This window comes from Hemiscyllium ocellatum, chromosome 11 (genome assembly GCF_020745735.1).
Source record: "Hemiscyllium ocellatum isolate sHemOce1 chromosome 11, sHemOce1.pat.X.cur, whole genome shotgun sequence".
NCBI lineage: Eukaryota > Metazoa > Chordata > Chondrichthyes > Orectolobiformes > Hemiscylliidae > Hemiscyllium > Hemiscyllium ocellatum.
This window is the reverse complement of record NC_083411.1, coordinates 85,927,657-85,947,513: the sequence shown is the minus strand read 5'-3', so window position 1 is coordinate 85,947,513 and position 19,857 is coordinate 85,927,657. Positions and strand designations below refer to the sequence as shown.

At 40.7% G+C, this 19,857-nt stretch overlaps 1 protein-coding gene across 1 annotated transcript in view; it reads right to left on the bottom strand.

The window, feature by feature from the left end:
- pof1b (POF1B actin binding protein) overlaps nt 1-19,857 on the bottom strand; it is an 85,880-nt gene that overhangs the window by 53,828 nt on the left and 12,195 nt on the right. The window contains exons 2-4 of the mRNA XM_060832652.1: nt 5,256-5,342; nt 2,749-2,871; nt 782-898 (exon numbers count right to left, since the gene is read on the bottom strand). Coding sequence (XP_060688635.1) covers nt 782-898; nt 2,749-2,871; nt 5,256-5,342 — 327 coding nt within the window. The remainder of the gene's footprint in view (nt 1-781; nt 899-2,748; nt 2,872-5,255; nt 5,343-19,857) is intronic.

The window sequence follows — 19,857 nt, the reverse complement described above, 5'->3', positions numbered from 1 at the left end:
GTCCCAACCCATATTTTAAAGAAATAATGCAAATTAAAGGTTTAATGCATTGACTTCATTATATTACCTTGCAGAAAGCTGAGGTCATTTGTCCTTACTTCAGAGCTGACCACAAGTTTAATAAAGAACAGAAAACGCCAGGCCTACTTCTTGAAATGAAAAGGTATCTGTGACTACTTTTCACTTCCTTGTCCCATCACTAGGAGCTGGGGGGAAATAATTGGTTGTGGTTTGGCACATCCGAAGCACATGGGAAGTCTGACAATTTTAGATGCACTAGCAGATACCAGGCAGCTAAAATTACGTCTTTACAGGACTTGCCCCATTTGAACTACATTTCCCATTCCCAGTGTTGGATAATACAATTGTTTGGCAGTTCTCCAAGATGGGATCTATTCCTGAGAAATAGATGGAGGTCTTGCCTTAAATCAATTTTCGCTGCTCCCAGCATTAATTTGCTGTGGGAAAACCATCAGGATTGCAGTCTGACCCTCATTTTCCCCCAAATCCAACCCCCACCCCCTGTTACATTTTAGGTAACAGGATGGTGGAAACCAGGGTGTCCTGCAAAAATCCATTCCTACAAGAATTAAACAGTGCACCTATTCAACTATCTATTACCCTGTGTTCCATTCAATGCTGATGGTGTACAATTTAGTCATGTAAATATTGTGATAAACAATGAAAGTCACTTTTAATCTTTATTAGAATTATTGGCCAAATGACAAAAGGAGTCCTTAAGACTTTTAGCAATAAATATGAAAATTTGCGATATCAATACCTGGACAGGTTGTTGTTGAACATTTTTTATGGAGTCTTGATTGTATTGGACATCCCAGTTAGTTTGAGAGTTTTGTGTGTGCTGATACCATTGGAGATCCTTTGTGGTGTTGTATGCCTATAATAGAAACATGTGCCAATTAGCCTTGACCTCATCAGCCCATTCAAAAATCAGATCTTGCCACTGCATACAACATCCACCTCTTGAAATTAGTATTAATGAATATTCCAAATTCAATTTCTGCAATTAACTCTTGCTCTTGATGGTGACACTGAGCTGCCTTGATAAACCAGTGCTATGCATCAGGGTCACAATACTTTCAGAAAGAGACTTCTAGAATTTTAACACTAACTGTAAAGGAATAGCAATAGTGAAGGAACAGCAATATTGTTCCAAGACAGAATGGTGTGTGGCTTGGTTTGGGAGGGAGGGGATTCTTACAAGTGGGAGTGTTCCCATGCATCTTTTGCCATTACTCTTCTAGGTGGTAGAGTTCATGTGTTTAGAAAGTTAATAAATATTGTCTAAGGAGCTTTGAATAGTTGCTGCAATGCATCTTGTAGATGGGACACACAGCTGCTACTGTAGATCTGTGGTGAAAGAGTGAATTGTGAAGGTAGTGGATGGCTGCCAAGCAAACAGACTTCATTGCCCTGGATGATACGGAGTTTCTTAACCATTGTTGGAGATGATCCATATAGGCAACTGGGGAGTATTCCATTGTAGTCTTAACTTGTAGGTGAAGGACAGGCTTTGGGAAGACAGGAGTTAATAATTCCTAACTTTTTATCATGCTGAACATTAGAGTTATGGCTGCTGACAATTTTCACCACTTCTAGATACCACGGTTCACTTTGAACTCATGCCAATCCAGTTCAGCAGAGAGGAGATGGAGATTTCAACTTCTTCAAACTTTTATTTAAAATTCAGATAATTTCCTCATTCTTTACCTACATGGTAATATATGATAGAATGGATTCCCAACCCAATTCTAAAATTTGGCTGATTTAGCTATTGGGTTTTCCAATTGACAGGTCATCCATCTGTTAGGTCAATAAAGGTGCTCTATTGTGTCCAAAGCTATAATTTAGTAGGGTATCCATATTGCACCATTTTCCACAGTATTTTCAAACTTCACGTGTCTGAAAGTTAAAAGTAGGAACCATCTGTACCCTTAATTCACTGAACAGAACTTTGTGAATTTACATCATCTGATTACTAAGAGCTATAAATAGACTATACAACTTCTTTAACATGATAAAAACTGATCACAGATATACAGATGTTTGCCTCTATTTTTGTACTGAATAACGTGTTTTAATGGCAATTTCCTTCATCAGGTTCCTTCATTAAAATCTTAATAGCCAGTGAACTGCAATTAGTTTATGAATCTGTTGAAGAAAAGGCTAAATATTGATTGACCAAAGTGTTTATACGCGATGCCATAATAAAAACATGCGCTAGAATTTTGACAACAATAATATACTATAAGAGCATTTTCTCTTTAGCAAACTTGGCTATAATCTTTGTCTATTGTTCTTTGGTACGCTAGATTGTGTCCATTCTAAAAGAACTTTTATTCATACTTTATCTCAATAACAAAAGAAACTTACAAAAATCATGAGTGTTGTTGGGGTCATGGATTGCTTGCAGGTGTGTGAAAGTGGGGAAGAAAAATAGACTGACTTCAGTCTTACAGCTGAATGCAACAAAGTGCAAACCATTCACAGGAATGAGTACAAACAATTCAAAGGACAATTTTAAATGGATCAATCCATGTAAGAACAACATAACTAAACTAATTTAATTATTTCATTTTATTATAAAAGATACAAATAAATGGAAGAAACAAATACTGAAAATTATTATGTTATTGTTCTACTATTTCCAGGAGAATGATAAAGATATTAATAGGTTCTATGCCAACATGGTAATTAAATGGACAATCACATTATGATCATTCTTACCTGTTTAGGGGTGTTAGGCTCAAATGTCACATAGGTTTTATGCACTATAACTTCTGAATCTTTGGGAATATTTAATCCTTTCATGCTTTGAGCGAGTACATATTGATGCTGTCTGTTCTGTATCTGCACCAGAAACAAATAGCAATGTAGATAAGATTTTAAAATAAAGAACTCGACCTCTGATGTGCTGACAGCACAGCCCGGCATGGGGCTTTAGCAGCTCGGTCATGGAAACACCATCATGCATCATGCATCAGGAAAGAGAACATTTGCATTTAAAAGCACTTTTCACATCTTTAAAATGGTCACAAATCATTAATAATCAATCTATTGGCCTACAGTACATAGAATGATTCGAAACATGTCAGCAAGATAGGTTTCACTAGGAATTACACCTCTTCTTATGCTTTTATGCATGTGTAACTCCATGATAATATCAAAAGTATAACAGTGACTCCAAATTAGTTAAGCAAATGGTTCAACATTTTGTTTTGAAGACAGATTAGTTATAAATCTAAATTTTGAATCAAATAAAAGTTGTCCATTTTCTGTGTGGGTATACAGCACAGTGCACCCATGGCATTCTCCCAAATGGCATCAGTATGAATTCACATAGTTAGGGTATTCACTGCCTGCTAATAAATCACAAGGTCTGGGTAACGAAATTCTGAAAGTAATTGAAGGCTGAGGCTCAATTATATGATGGAAAATTAGTTTAAATAAAAATAAAACCGCAACGCAATATCTTTTATTTAGTGCACCCTACAAAGAGAGCAGAACCTCTGAGAAATCTATCAGTTAACAAAGGGACCTTGCTGTAGCCTGTTCTACTTTAACCAACTTATCTTGGTGCAGAACTTTCCCTGGATGAAATGATGGTCCTATTCAGGTACAGGCACTTCTTTGGACAGATCTATCTACTGGACAGAACTAACCACTAAATACCTAAACAAAAACCTGCATTTAAAAGGCATTGTCAATGTAACAAATAATATAATGTAAACCTACATGTTTCAGCTCACTTTTATTATGATCCTCAATTTAGCAAGTTGCTACCCACTGCCCATCAGAAATCAGTCCCCCATCCCTTTGCTGAAGTCTGCCAGCCTGACCCCAGCCAAACTCTGGGGTTACCTCTGTGCTTGGCTCCACTCCTTCTCTTCACTAAGAACAACCTGTTGTCCTGGTGCTGCAGCGAGATACCTCCTGGCAATTTAATTGACTAGTGGCTGTCTTTCGGGCTGAGGCCCAAACGCAATTAACAGCCTGACAGAAGTTCGATTGCTATGGGGTGAATACAGCCTGCCAAGTGGAAATGGGCTCATCAGCAAGCTTTAGGCTAGAAGAGCAAGGTCACCGCCTCTGCATAACTTTCCCCATACAATCTCCAAACAATTGAACAGGTAGGTGGAATTTCATGGAAGTAACAGATACTTTTTTACTTTCACATTGGTGGAAAATCATTTACAATTTGTATTGGCATGGAAATGGCAACATAATTCTGGATTCGAGCACTGAACAAACCTTAACAGCATTAAAGCCAGTGTTTTATGAGAAAGAGATATTCTCTCCTCTGGGCAATCACTGGGAAGTAAAATTTCAAGTAAAATGCAAAGTGGCTCACAATCTCAGAGAACTCATCTCTGTCTAATACCATATTGTAGGGTAACCAGTCCCTTAAGCAGAATTGAAGATATGCAACTATCGTTTATAACTTTGGTGTCATATTTAACCATGATCTGAGCTTCCAGCAACTTCTCCATATCATCTACTTTCCCACTTCCATAACAGTGACTAATGTTTTAACTCTAAATTTGAGATCATCCAAAACCATGCTGTCCAAGTCTTAACTCGCACTAAAACCAATTCACCTATTTATTCCTCTGCCTGTTGACTGGCTGCCAATTAAGCAATGGCTTGATCTTTAAAATTCTCACCCTTCAATTAAAATGGTGTATGATCTAACCTCTCCCTTTCTCCAAGCCCATAATCCTCAGGTAACCATGTTTCCCTAATTCTGGCCTCTTGATTTTAATCATTTTGTGGTTGGTGACCATGACTCCAGCTGCCAAGGCCCCAATGCTCTCAACTTTCCTGCTTAAAATTCCCTTCCTTTCTACTTCTCTTTGCTTAATGAAAATAATCTCTTTAAAAACCTACCTCTTTAACCATGTTTTTGCTTATCTGAGCCACACAAAGATATTAAGGCAGTGTCACATTTTGTTTTTGGCTTGCACCGGAATGCTTTAACACATTGAAAGTACTATATAAATACAAAATTGTTAATGAAGGAACTACTGCAATAGAAATTCTCTACTCAGTAAATTATATAAAAACTTGAACAAATAAGAATTGTTGTTAGATTAAACTTTATTTCATTATTCCACATGGCTATCATTAAGTCAATTAGGATTAAAGCAGACACTGTTATATGAATTTTAAAATAGTAAAAATGTCTAGGTAGTAACAGGTTATGTCTGGACATGCTTGTAAAACTGATCACATACCTCTGAGGGGTTTGACAGCCCACCTTGCCGTATGATAGACTGTTCATAATTCATATCGTTCACCTTCCGATATTGTTGCTGACCATCCTATGCAAAAAGATTTCCATTAGATAAATCCAAGATTGTTCAGCGAGGCAACATCCTGCTTTGAAATGATTACGGCATCAGTGCTTTTTTAAAAAAAAAATCATGTTTCGTGTACATTGTCACAACGAGCTAGAGCTGAGATATAAAAGGATTGACCAGCAAAGACAATTGCAAATGGGTGGCACAATAACATGGAATTTCAGCACGACACTCAACATTCGTGGCTTCCAATTTGGCCAGTTCAATATTAGTCAGCATGTAGGTGGTGGAATAGGCATGGGGCAGGGGGGTTGGTAGTTTTGGTTACTGAGGTCCACAAGAGGTGACAATGGGACTTGGAATATTCTTGCTCACTTTTTTGATGGCTGATACAGGAGGACATCTTTTAGCACAGTGGTTGCACTCTCCCTCTGGGCCAGAAGCCCCCGAATCCCATGCCAGGACTTAGAGTCATACAGATGTTCAGCACTAAAACAGACCCTTGTCCAACTTGTCCATGCCAACCAGATATCCTAACCAAATCTAGTTCCATTTGCCAGAACTTGGCCCATATCCCTCTAAGCCCTTCCTATTCGTTTACCCATCCAGATGTCTTTTAAATGCTGCAATTGTACTAGCCTCCACAACTTCCTCTGGCAGCTCAATCCAATCAAGCACAACTATCTATGTCAAAAAGTTACCCCTTAGGTCCCTTTAATATCTTTCCTCTCTCACCCTAAACCTATGCCCTCTAATTCTGAACTCCCCCACCCACGGAGAACACTTTGTCCATTTATCCTATCCATGCCCCTCATGGTTTTATAAGCCTCTATAAAGGTAACCCCTCAACCTCTGATGCTCCAGGGAAAACAGTCCCAGCCTATTTAGCCTCTCCTTATAGCTCAAATCCTCCAAACCTGGCTACATTCTTGTAAATCTTTTCTGAACCCTTTCAAGTTTCACAACATACTTCTGATAAGGAGACCAGAATTGCATGCAATATTCCAAAAGTGGCCTCATCAATGTCCTGTACAGCTACAACATATCCTCCCAATTCCTATGCTCAATGCTCTGACAAATAAAGGAAAGCATATCAAATGTCTTCTTCACTATCCTATCTACCTTCAACTCTACTTTCAAGGAACTATGAACCTTCACTCCAAGGTCTCTTTGTTCAGCAACACTCCCTAGGACCTTACCATTAAGTGTATAAGTCCTGCTAAGATTTGCTTTTCCAAAATGCAACACCTCACATTTATCTAAAGTAAACTCCACTTGCCATTCCTCAGCCCATTGGTCCATCTGTTGTACTCTGAGATAACCTTCGCTGTCCACTGTACCTCCAATTTTGGTGTTATCTGCATACTAACTATACCTCCTATGTTCACATCCAAATCATTTGGGGCAGCATGGTGGCTCAGTGGTTAGCACTGCTGCCTCACAGCACCAGGGGCACGGGTTCAATCCCTGTCTCGGGTGACTGTGTGGAGTTTGCACATTCTCCCACTGTGTGCATGGGTTTCCTCCCACAATCCAGAGATGTGCAGGTCAGATGAATTGGCCATACTAAATTGTCCATAGTGTTAGGTGCATTAGTCAGAGATAAATATAGGGTAGGGGAATTGGTCTGGGTGGATTACTCTTCAGAGGATTGGTGTGGACGTGTTAGCCCAAAGGGCCTGTTTACATACTGTAGGGAATCTAATCTCATTTACATAAATGACAAAAAGCAGTGGACCCAGCATCAATCCTTGTGGCACAGGCCTCCAGTCTGTTGGGCATGGAAGGTATGTTTGCAATGTGGCACTGATTGTCAGTCTGTAAAGATCCTTCCAACATTACTGTCATCATGTGCCATCAGGAAAGTAGTTTCCTAATCATTCAACCTGCCAAAAGCAATGGCAAACTGTTGTGAGGTCACACTGGGGTCCAATCCAATGCAAGTCCATGATACATCTCCCTAGAAATCAAGAACTGAAGAAATGGCAGATAGATATAAGAACAACCATGATAGAAGCTACCAGGGTACCTGCCTCTCAGTCAGGAGTGTGCTTGGTGCAGATAATACATGTGTAGCATATCTTGAGGACGGATTATTACATATTCTTATCGATCATAGCGGATACACTATTATTTTATCAAAAGCATTACAATTAAAAGTCTAACTGTCAAACAAACAAAAACAAAACCTGGTTAGCCAAATTACAAAGACAATTAATACAAAAGGAGCTATTAGTACGAATACATTTATTTATAAGTTCCTCTCACGTTAGGTTTCCTCAAGCATTAACAACACAAACTCAACTTCAAACTGAAGTCTTGTACCTCAGTCCTATTACTGATACTGATTACAAACAAGAAAAATCACAAACTTAGATAATCCAATTTGAGTGTATTAACTATAATCAAACAATAAACTATTTCACTCAACCGGTGATGTGTTTTTACACTAGAAAACAAATATACAAATAAAAATATCAAAGCTTGTTTCACAGAGATCACTGAATCTCTGAGGAAAGATGGAGTCCATTTCCCACATTTTATCCTGCGTTTTTTCCAGCAAATTTCCCCATCTAATGATTAAAATTAGTTATTTATATTCTCCAAATACAATTCTTTAGTGTATTAGTTCATCAGCAGCTTCTTATATTTGGGCTACAATTGAATCCTCAAAGCCTTTACTAAGGACTGTTGCTAACTCGTATCTGAGAAGCTCAATTCTGAGTAGTGATTTGTTCAAGAGTCCAATGCAAAGCTCATTTTTACAGAACACTTACCCTTGTGGGCGGCACGGTGGCACAGTGGTTAGCACTGCTGCCTCACAGCACCTCAGACCCGGGTTCAATTCCCGACTCAGGTGACTGACTGTGTGGAGCTTGCACGTTCTCCCCGTGTCTGCGTGGGTTTCCTCCGGGTGCTCCGGTTTCCTCCCACAGTCCAAAGATGTGCAGGTCAGGTGAATTGGCCGTGCTAAATTGCCCGTAGTGTTAGGTAAGGGGTAAATGTAGGGGTATGGGTGGGTTTCGCTTCGGCGGGTCGGTGTGGACTTGTTGGGCCGAAGGGCCTGTTTCCACACTGTAAGTCTAATCTTAACTCACACATGTTCAATACTTTTTTTACTTCATTCTGTTGCAGTAAGAACCTTCAGCTGCAATCTATTAACAGTCCTTCAACCATTTCCATGCAATACTCTGTGTGAATGATCAGTTTACGGATAGCTCTGTACTGTGGCTTCATACTCACTGAGGACTTGACTGAGCAGGTCCAAATTCATTTCACAGTTCCACCCTTACACTTAATAGACCAAGAAGACTTCATTCCCATCAATATCCCCAAGATTAAAGAGATCAAAGTACAGAACTCACTGCATCACCCTAGACATTTGTTATGTTTTAGATAGTCACAAACAACAGTCTTTCTGTTTAAAAAAAAATCAGCCTCGTTTGTACATTTTAAAAGCCCAGGTATTTGCTGAATTCCACTCCTAGTTGAAACAGAAAACTGGCTAGACAACTTCCAATTCACAACAACCAGGCATTCACTTGTAATTTCATCAGCCACAGTCTCTGCACACAAGTAAAGTTACTTTCTCCTCAAAAGAATGAAGTTAAATGTGTCTGTAACAAGCAATACTGGTTCAACGCTTTAGAGAGTGGCAACACAGACTGAAGTATTAAGATAATGTTATTGGCTTCTTCTGACTCTTAATTCCTATCATTTTTCATGAAATAGCAGCCATAGTATATAGAACCTGGCAAGAAATGCACCTAAACTGGCACGGGGTCAAAGACGTCCATTGAATATGTATTATACGAGAAAATAAAAGACTTTTGTATAGGATGTTGTCAAGAACAGAAGAGAAGTCATGATAAATCAGACAGGAGTGGTCAGGCAATTTAAAAAAAAAACTTGTTTTTTAAATGCCTTTGAGTCTAAAAGGGAGTGGTCTGTTAAAGAAACCCGCAGTTTCAACGGCATGGGAAAATATTTTCTGGAATCATTGATTACGTCATAACTATTAATTTTAACACAACAGGAATGCCAAATTTGGAGCTCAAGAGCTATTGGAGATATTTGAGTGAGCGAAGTATGTTAGCTAGGACACATGAGAAGGATCCGTGAGATCTTTTACATCCCTTATGGACAGATGAACCTTCCATTGAATTCTTCATCTGAAAAAGAGTTCTCTTCTGATAATGCAACACTTCCTTAGTACTGCACTTAAGTCTCAGATTAGATTAGGTGCTCAAGAAGCAGGCCTTACACTATACTCTAATGATCACGTCAAAAGAATGCTTACAATTGAACCAAGCGAAAAACTTCAAAAAAGCCAAACACTGAAAATGCAACTTGCATCAGAATAGTGCATTTAAATATCCCAATATGTGACACAGAAATGTAATCAAAGAGTGATGCCAAACATGGAGTTATTAAAATGCATGACTAAAGATTTGGTTAAAAATCACAACACCAGGTTATAGTCCAATAGGTTTAATTGGAAGCACTAGCTTTCAGAGCGACGCTCGTTCATCAGGTGGTTGTGGAGGACACAATTGTCAGACACAGAATTTATAGCAAAAGTTTACAGTGTGATGTAACTAAAATTATGCATTGAATAATACCTTAATTGTTTGTTGAGGCTTTCATCTGTTAGAATACACCCCAGTCCAACACTGGCATCTCCAAATCATAAAGATTTGGTGAAAGAGATGGGACTTAAAGTCTTAAATAACTACTAAGTTGCCAGATTAGGTTTGGTTTAATATTTCATATATTCATAAATGACTGTATTATCCATAAAATGGCATTTTCCAGTGCAGCACTGAAAGATTAGCCAAGATTAAGTGCACAGCAATACTGAAGATTACAATGGTCTGACTGAGGAAATAGTGTAGAATAGAGCTGCTTTGTTACTTAGGGACAGAAGTTTACAATTACAAATAAATTCTTGATTCACTGGTGAATTCTGCCCAACTGGCTCAATTTGTCAGATGCCTTCGCCGCCTCCCCCCTACCCCCCATCCCCCCCTCCTACCTGCTTACTCCTATTCCATCTGTAACCTTAGGGGCAGTGGATGAGGCATTGGGCAGGATCTGCTCTCACCTCAATTCAGGCCTTTAGGTGGTAAGTTAATGGCCAATTGCCACCCAACCACAATTCTGAGATTGGTGGAAGGAAGTCAAGGATGGCGCAGAAGCCCAGCAGGTTATCCTGCTCAGGCAATAAATAAGAGGACCACTCCTGTGAGCCCCCTTGCTCTGGTTAGTAACCCTCCCCACCCCTCACTGTCTTCTACACCCCAGCAAGTGGAAGAGAGCACTTTATTTGTCTGTACTTAACTGATTTAGATCAACCTAATATTCACCAACCTGCTCTCTATTACTGACTGTGGGAAGCTGGAGGGACAAATAATCATGACTATTGTCAAGGTGGGGATATTTCAGTCTATATTGATGATGTAATCTCTTCCCATGAGAACTTACATCTTTACCAGTGCAAAAGAAAAACCAAAGGAATCATGAGGGGAGGCGATGGCCTAGTGGTGTTATCAGAGGGCTATTAATCCAGTAACCCAGGTAATATTCTGGGGAGCTGGGTTCAAATCTCCCACAATAGATAATGTAATTTGAATTCCATTAAATAAACATAAAATATGGAATTAAGAGTCTAATCATGAGCATGAGTCAATTGCCTAGCCAGTTACACCCTCATCCAGTCAACTACTAAATTATGGGTAACCTTTCTTTTCCAAACACACATGCTGCTAGATTCTACAATGCGCCACCATAGCATTGGAGCCAGGTTGAATCTTAGCTGTTGAAAGAAAATTGAGAATTCAACAGTTATCAGCAGCGAAAATAAATTGCAGAAAAAAAGACAAGGGTGTAGATTTAGCTGAATTGCTCTTGCAGAGATCCAGCACAGATTTAATGGACCACGTGACCATCTGTAAATGATTCAATCGTCGATCTTCTTCACGAAGGCAAATGAAAATGATTTCATTCCATAAGACTTTTTAAGGAAGTTTCCACATCTTGAGATTCAAAAGGCTAAAAGTCCTCACATCACACACACAAGGATTATTATTTCACAAATAAGGTGAAAGAGAATCCCAAGGCATTCTAAATATACATTAAAAACAAATGGATTACTCGGGAGAAAGTAGGACCACTTAAGGATAAAGAAGGGAGCTTGTGCTTGGAGGCTGAAGATGTGGGTGAGATCCTATATGAGTAATTTGCATCAGTAACAAGCTCAACACCACCCAGGATAAAGCAGCCTGCTTGATTGGTAACATGTTCACAAGCATTCACTCCTCCACCACTGAAGCTCAGTGTTTCCTTGATCTCAAAATGCAGATTAGCATGCTCCACACAAATCTTACTATCCTTTATATTCTTCTTCTGGGTGAATAGAATCATAGGTTCCCTACAGTGTGGAAACAGGCCCTTTGGCCCAACAAGTCCACACTGACACTCTGAAGAATAACCCATCCAGACCTACTCCCCTACCCTATTACTCCACATTTACCTCAACTAATGCACCTAACTGACACATCCCTGAACACTATGGGCTATTTAGCATGGCCAATTCACCCAAACTGCACATCTTTTGAATGTGGGAGGAAACTGGAGTACCTGGAGGAAACCCATGCAGACACGGAGAGAACATGCAAACTCCACACAGACAGTTTGCACATTCTCCGTGCCTGCGTGGGTTTCCTCCGGGTGCTCCGGTTTCCTCAAACAATCCAAAGATTTGCCAGTTAGACCAAGGCAAGTGGGGAGTATTCCATCAGATTCCTCACTTGTGCCTTGTAGATGGTGCACAGGCTTTGGAGAGTCAGGAGGTGAATTACTTACCACTGGAGTTTTAGCCACTGACCTGGTTTTGAGGCTAGTGTGTTTACATGGTAAGTCCAGTTCAGTTTCTGGTCAATGGTAACTACAAGGATGTCGATAGTAGGGAATTCAACATTGAAGGGTCTGATTCCATGCTGTATAATTCTCTGATTGTATAGAAAATAAAAAGAGATCAAAACAACAGCATTTTTTAAAAAGGTGGAAGAGAGACAAATCAGAGATCATGCGGGAAGTGAAACGTAAACCTGCACAGCTGTCTAACCCAGCAGTGAATGGGTATATGAATAAGAAGGGTTTAGAGGGATATTGGCCAAATGCTGACAAATGGGACTAGATTAACTTAGGATATCTGGTCAGCATGTATGGGTTGGACCGAAGGGTCTGTTTCTACGTTATACAGCTCTATGACTATGACTCGAAAAGTGGTATGGATCTCTTGAAGAGCATTAAGGTGGATAAGTTCTCAGGGCTTGATGGTATCTACCCCAGGTTATTGAGAGAGACAAGAGAGGAGATTGCTGAGGCTTTGACCAAGATCTTTGTATCCTCACTAGCCACCAGAGAGATCCTGGAGGACTGGCAAGTAGCTAATATTGTTCCTCCATTCAAGAAGGGAAATAGGGATAATCCAGGAAATTACAGACCAGTGAGTCTCATGTCAGTGGTTGGGAAGTTATTGGTGAGAGTTCTTAGAATAGGATTTACATGCATTTGGAAAAACATGGCCTAATTAGGGACTTTATGCAGGACGGTAATGTCTTACTAACTTAGTTGCATTTTTTGAGGAGGTGACAAAGGTGATCGATGAAGGCAGGGTGGTGGACATTGTCTACATGGATTCTAGAAAGGCTTTCGACAAGGTCCCTCATGATAGGCTCATCCAGAAGATTAAGATGCAGGGGATCCGTAATCACTTGACCATATGGATTCAGAATTGGCTTGGCCATGGCAGACAGGGGGTAGCGTTAGAAAGGTGTTTTTCAGGCTGGGCGTCCGTGACTAGTGGTTTTCTTCAGGGATCCATACTCTGCTGTTTATGATATATATAAATTACTTGGATGAAGGTGTAGATGGGTGAGTTAGTAAGTTTGCAGAAGACACAAAGATTGGTGGCGTTATGGATGGTGTAGGAGGTTGTCAAAGGATACAGGGAGATTCAGATCAGTTGCAGATATTGGTGGAGAAGTGGCAAATGGAGTTTAATCTGAGTAGTTGTGCAATGCTGCACTTTGGAAGATCAAATATTCAGGAAGAGTATTCAGTTAATGGCGTTTCTGAACAGGATTGGTGTCCAGAGGGATCTTGGGGTTCAAGTCCATAGCTCCCTGAAACTGGCCACTCAAGTAGATAGGGTGGTAAAGAAATTGCATGGAATACTTGCCTTTATTGGTTGGGGAACTGAGTACAAGAGTGGCAGATGAAGTTTAATTCAGATAAATGTGAGGTGCTGCATTTTTGGAAAGCAAACTTTAGCAGGACTTACACACTTAATGGTAAGGACCTAGGGAGTGTTGCTGAACAAAGAGACCTTGGAGTACAGGTTCATAGCTCCTTGAAAGTGGACTCGCAGGTAGATAGGAGAGTGAAGAAGGCATTTGATATGCTTTCCTTTATTGGTCAGAGTATTGAGTACAGGAATTGGGAGGTCATGTTGCGGCTGTACAGGACATTGGTTAGGCCACTGTTGGAATATTGCATGCAATTCTGGACTCCTTCCTATCTGAAAGATGTGAAACTTGAAAGGGTTCAGAAAAGATTGACAAGGATGTTGCCAGTTGGAGGATTTGATCTATAGGGAGAGGCTGAACAGGCTGGGGCTGATTTCCCTGGTGCGTTGGAGACCGAGGGGTGACCTCAGAGGTTTAAAAAGTTATGAGAGACATGGATAGGGTAATTAGGCAGTCTTTTCCCTGGGGTCGGAGAGTTCAGAATTAGAGGGCATAGGTTTAGGGTGACAGGGGAAAGATATAAAAGAGACCTACCAGGCAACCTTTCCAACACAGAGGGTGGTACGTGTATGGAATGAGCTGCCAGCGAAAGTGGTAGAGGCTGGTACAATTGCAACATTTTAAATTTCAACTTTCAGCGCCCAGAATTATCCGAAATAAGGTAGGTGAGCTTGCAACATGGATGGGTACCTAGACTTCGAGGTTGTGGCCATTTCGGAGACATGGATATAGCAGGGTGAGGAATGGAGGTTGCAGGTTCCAGGGTTTAGATGTTTCATTAAGAACAGGCAAGGCGGTAAAAGGAGAGGGGGGGGGGGGGGGGGAGGCATGGCCTTGTTAGTCAAGGATAGCATAACGGTGGCTGAGAGAACTTTTGATGAGGTAAGAAATAGGAGAGGAGAGGTCACATTGGTTGGAGTTTTTTTATAGGCCTCCGCAGAGCCCAAGGGAGGTGAAAGAGAGGATTAGCAAAATTATTTTGGGTAGGAGTGAAAGGAACAGGATGGTCATTATGGGGACTTTAACTTCCCCATTGACTGGAAATGCTATAATTCCAGTATGTCGGATGGATCAGTTTATGTCCAATGTGTACAGGAGGGTTTCCTGACATAGTATGTTGAAGGGCCGACAAGAGGGGAGGGCACACTGGATCTGGTGCTTGGTAATGAACCAGGCCAGGTGTTTGATTTAGTTGTAGCTGAGCACTTTGGAGAGAGTGACCATCATTCAGTTACGTTTAGTTTCGCGATGGAAAAGGATAGGTACATGCCACAGGTCAAGAGTTATTGATGGGATAAAGGGCAATTATAATGCAATTAGGCAAGAATTAGGATGCATAGAATGGGGTAGCAAAATGCAGGGGATGCAGATAATGGAAATGTGGAGGTGGTTTAAGGAATAGATATTGCGTGTTCTTGATAGGGATTTCCCTGTCACACAGGGAGGAAGTGATAAGGTAAGGGAACTGTGGTTTACAACAGAATTTGCATCTCTTGTTACGAAGAAGGGGCTTATGTGTTGATGAGGCAAGATGGTACAGATGAGGCAATGGAGAGTTACAGATCAGCTAGGAAGGATTTAAAAGAAGAGCAAAGAGAGCACACGAGCAGTCTTTAGCAAATAGAATAAAGGAGAACCCTAAAGCTTTCTATCAGTATGTGAGGAATACAAGGATGATTAGGGTGGGAATTGGGCCAATCAAAGACAGAAGTGGGAAGTTGAGTGTGGACCCTGTGGAAATCAGAGAGGTGCTAAACGAACATTTATCATCACTCAGGAAAAGGAGAATATTGTTGAGGAGAAGAATGAGGTCCGAGATATTAGACTAGAAAGGATTGAAGTTAGTTATGCACAGGTGTTATCAATTCTCGGAGTGAAAGTAGACAAGATCCCTGGGCCAGATGGGATTTATCTGAGGATTCTCTGGGAAGCTAGGGAGAAGATAGCAGAGCCTTTGGCTTTGATTTTGAGTTGTCATTGTATACAGGTTTAGTACCTGAGGACTGGAGGATTGCAAATGTTGTGCCCTTGTTCAAGAAGGGCAGTAGAGATGACCCAGGTAATTATCGACCAGTGAGCCTTACTTCAGTTGTAGGAAAGGTTTTGGAAAGGATTATAAGAGATAAGATTTATAACCATCTAGCAAGCAACAATTTGATTTCAGATAGTCAACCTGGTTTCATCAAGGGCAGGCTATGTTTCACAAACCTCACTGCATTTTTTGAGAAGGTGACCAAGCACGTAGATGAGGATAGGGCAGTTGACATGGTATACATGGACTTCAGTAAAACTTTTGATAAGGTTCCACATGGTAGGCTGTTGGAGAAAATGCAGAGGCATGGGATTGCGTGATTTAGCAGTTGGGATTAGAAACTGGCTTTCTGAAAGAAGGCAGTGAGTGATGGTTGATGGAAAATATTCAGCCTGGAGTCTAGTTACTAGTAGTGTGCCACAAGGATCTGTTTTGGGACCACTGCTGTTTGTCATCTTTATAGGTGGCATAGGTGGATAGATTAGTAAATTTGCAGACGACATGGCATACAGTGTGTTAGGTTTCATTCGCAGAGGGATTGAGTTCCGGAGCTGCAATATCATGCTGCAACTATACAAAACGCTGGTGCGGCCACACTTGGAATATTGTGTACAGTTCTGGTCCCCATATTTCAGGAAGGATGTGGAAGCATTGGAAAAGGTGCAGAGGAGGTTGTCGGGTTTGGAGGGAAGGTCTTAGGAGGAAAGGCTGAGAGACTTGGGTCTGTTCTCATTGGCAATAAGGAGAAGAGAGGATTTGATAGAGACATACAAGATGATCAGAGGATTAGATAGGGTAGACAGTGAAAATCTTTTTCCTAGGATGATGACGTCAGCTTGTACAAGGGGGCATAACTACAAATTGAGGGGTGATAGATTTAAGACAGATATCAGAGGCGGGTTCTTTACGCAGAGAGTGGTAAGGGTGTGGAATCCCTACCTGCTAATGTAATCAACTCAGCCACATTAGGGGGATTTAAACAATCCTTAGATAAGCACATGGATGATTTTGGGATAGTGTAAGGGGACAAGCCGAGAATAGTTCACAGGTCGGCACAACATCGAGGGCCGAAGAGACTGTTCTGCACTGTATTGTTCTATGTTCTAAAAGGCATTTGGATGGGTATATGAATAGGAAGGGTTTGGAGGTATATGGGCCAGGTGCTGGCAGGTGGGACTAGATTGTGTTGGGATATCTGGTCGGCATGGATGGGTTGGATTGAAAGGTCTGTTTCCGTGCTGTACATCTTTATAACTCTAGAACTCTATGACATGAGTCAGGATGTCACATTGCAGCATTATAAGACTTTGGTTAGGACACACTTAGAGTACTGTGTTCAATTTTGGTTGCCAAATTACAGGATGGATGTGGAGACTTTGGAGAAGTTGCAGAAGAGATTTGCCAGGATGCTGCATGGATTAGAGGGTATGAACTATAAGGAGAGGTGAAAAAAAACTCAGGTTATTTTTTCTCGAGTGGCGGAGGCAGAGGGGAGACTTGATAGAAGTCTATAAAATTTTGAGATGCATAGGTAGGGTTGACGGTCAGAATCTTTTCTCCCCCCCAGAGATGAAATGTCTAAAACTAGGGCAAGCATTGAAGGTGACAGGGGGAAGTTTAAAGGAGATGTGAGGGGCAAAAGTATTTTTTTTTAAACACAGAGAGTGGTAGAGTGTGGAACATGCTGCCAGGGTGGAGGCAGATACAATACATTTAAGAGACTTTTAGACAAGCACATGAATATGCAGGAATAGAAGGATATGGACCAAGGGCAGGCAGAAGGGATCAGCAGAACTGAAAGGCCTATTCCTATACTGTTCTATGTTCTCTGTTCTGACTAAGGACCTGAATTCAATATCTCAAGCACTGAGAAAGGGCAAGGATCAAAAAGGATAATGGAGTTTTGAAGTTAGTCACCAGAAAGAGATTGAAATGGTAAGGCCATCTGTGTGGAGAGGAAGGAGCTATGCTGAGGCCAGTGATGAAGAGAGGGCTGCCAAGGAGAAGAGGAAAGTCAAAACCTAGAGGGAATGATGCAGTGGCCAGAGACTTGAATGCAGTAAGACAATGAAAAACACAGGGTGTTAGAGAAGGGAGATCAATCAGCATTGTGGTGATCCCAGGTACAGTAGAAGAAGATAAAAAGACAAAGGCAGTATCCTGTCAGAATTGTAATACCAAGTTGTTGAAATGCTGTTAGCTTAGCCTTGAACTATCCTCCCCGTCCTGTTAATAACAATATTGCTTCACATTGTCTTTTCCATCCATTCTGTCAATTCCCTTCCCAGATCTGAAGAGATTTTGTGAACTCCCTGCTTATAAGCTCCCTCTTTGTTTCTCTGACATGTATATTTTCTGCCACTTTGCTGGTTTATTTCCTCCTACCTTTAGGTTTTTATTCTTTTCATTGTGAAGCCAGGTGACATAACCCAGAAAACAGGTGATACAGGCTGTGTTGCATGCCAACACAACAGCTGCCTGTGGCAGTTTATGCTCTGTGAGGATGAAGGCACTGACCAGAGGTATAGAATAACAATGTGGCAATTAAATAGATTACAATGCTGTGTTTTTCTTCCTGCCAAACACAAAACCAACAGCATTCAAAATATTCAATCTAAAATACGTAGCCCACTTTCCCTTAAACACAAGAACATCTGAATTGGAGCAGGAGTAAACCTCAGGAACCCTTTAACCTATTTCACCATAAATTATCATCGCTGATCAACTCCACATTCATGCCCACTCCCCATCTCTCTCCATTCAGACTCTGCACTAGGGTTTGCCACATTCCAGCCTGGCACCTTAAAAATGCCCTTTTATCCCTACTATGTTTCCATCCATTAACCAATCATCCACTCATATTCCCCAAAACTTTATTTCTTATTCCTAAACAACTGTCAATCCCAATATCCTAAATAATGGAGCATCTAAACCATCTACAATACAAAGTTTAGAAGTTTCTCATCTTAGTTACAGATGATCGAAATTGGTTATGTTTTAGATTCCCCAGCCAGCAGAAAGAACCTCTGGGTTTACTCTACCACGCTCCATCGGAATCTTATATATTTCAATAACCTCACATTCATCTAAACTCAGGATAATATTGACCCAAATTACTGAGCTTCTCCTCCAAGCATAACCCCCTCATCCCAGAAAGCAATATAGTGTCCCTTTGCTGTATGGCCTCCAAGCCAGCTTCGTTAGATATGGAGATGGAGGCAAAATTGCCCCATTGCACTCAGTACCATGATGTCAACTTCAGTGGGGGGTGAGAGACACAGGCATGGGGAACCAAGTGCACAGATATAATTTTCCCCAAACTGGCCAATAGCGTTATGGACAACAGACAGTGTTCCAAAGCTGAAGGGCCAAATGGAGGTCCTCCATCGCTGAAGAAGTAGGCCTAACAAGATCAGTGAGAGAGTGATACCATGAGACAAGACATTCTCCCAACCATTTTGTTCAACTTCAAATAAAAATCATCCCTAACAGCCAGGCTACTGTTGTGGATGGAACCGTCCCAAAGACAACATTTGCTAGTAAAGTATGGAGGGCCACCATACCTACAAAACCCTGGCTGCTGTTTAAATATTGGAGAAAAGATCACAAAAGCACTTCAAAAGGAGGCTCCCAAGCACTGACGATGTCACCTAGACAGGGAACGAAATGTCTGCAACACAAATTCCCAGCTCGGCGAACAGAATCACAACATATATCTTGTCAATAGATGGGGCCATAAGTATTCGTGCTTCTCACATTGCTGCCTGGCAACTTACAAATGTCCCTTTTATCTCTACTATGTTTCCATCCATTAACCAATCATCCATTCATATTACCCAAAATTCAGTTTTTTTTAATCTTACATACTAACCTTTTGTGAAGCACCTTATATCTTTTAGACATTCAAATATACTACACTAGCTGTCTCCCTTTTATTTAAAGTGCATGCTACATCCTCCTAAAACTCCAAACACATTTATCAAACATTGCTCCAGTTTTGTAAAACTATGAAAACTCTGCATGACCATACTAAGATTTCCTCAGATTCCAACATTTTTCTCATGACTAATCTCAGGCTAACTAACGTGTGGTTCATTATTTTCGCTTTCCCTCCTCTCTTGAATATATACATTGCATTGTCTAACTTCCAAACTGTTGAGATCATTCTGGAATCTAGGGAATTTTGGAAATT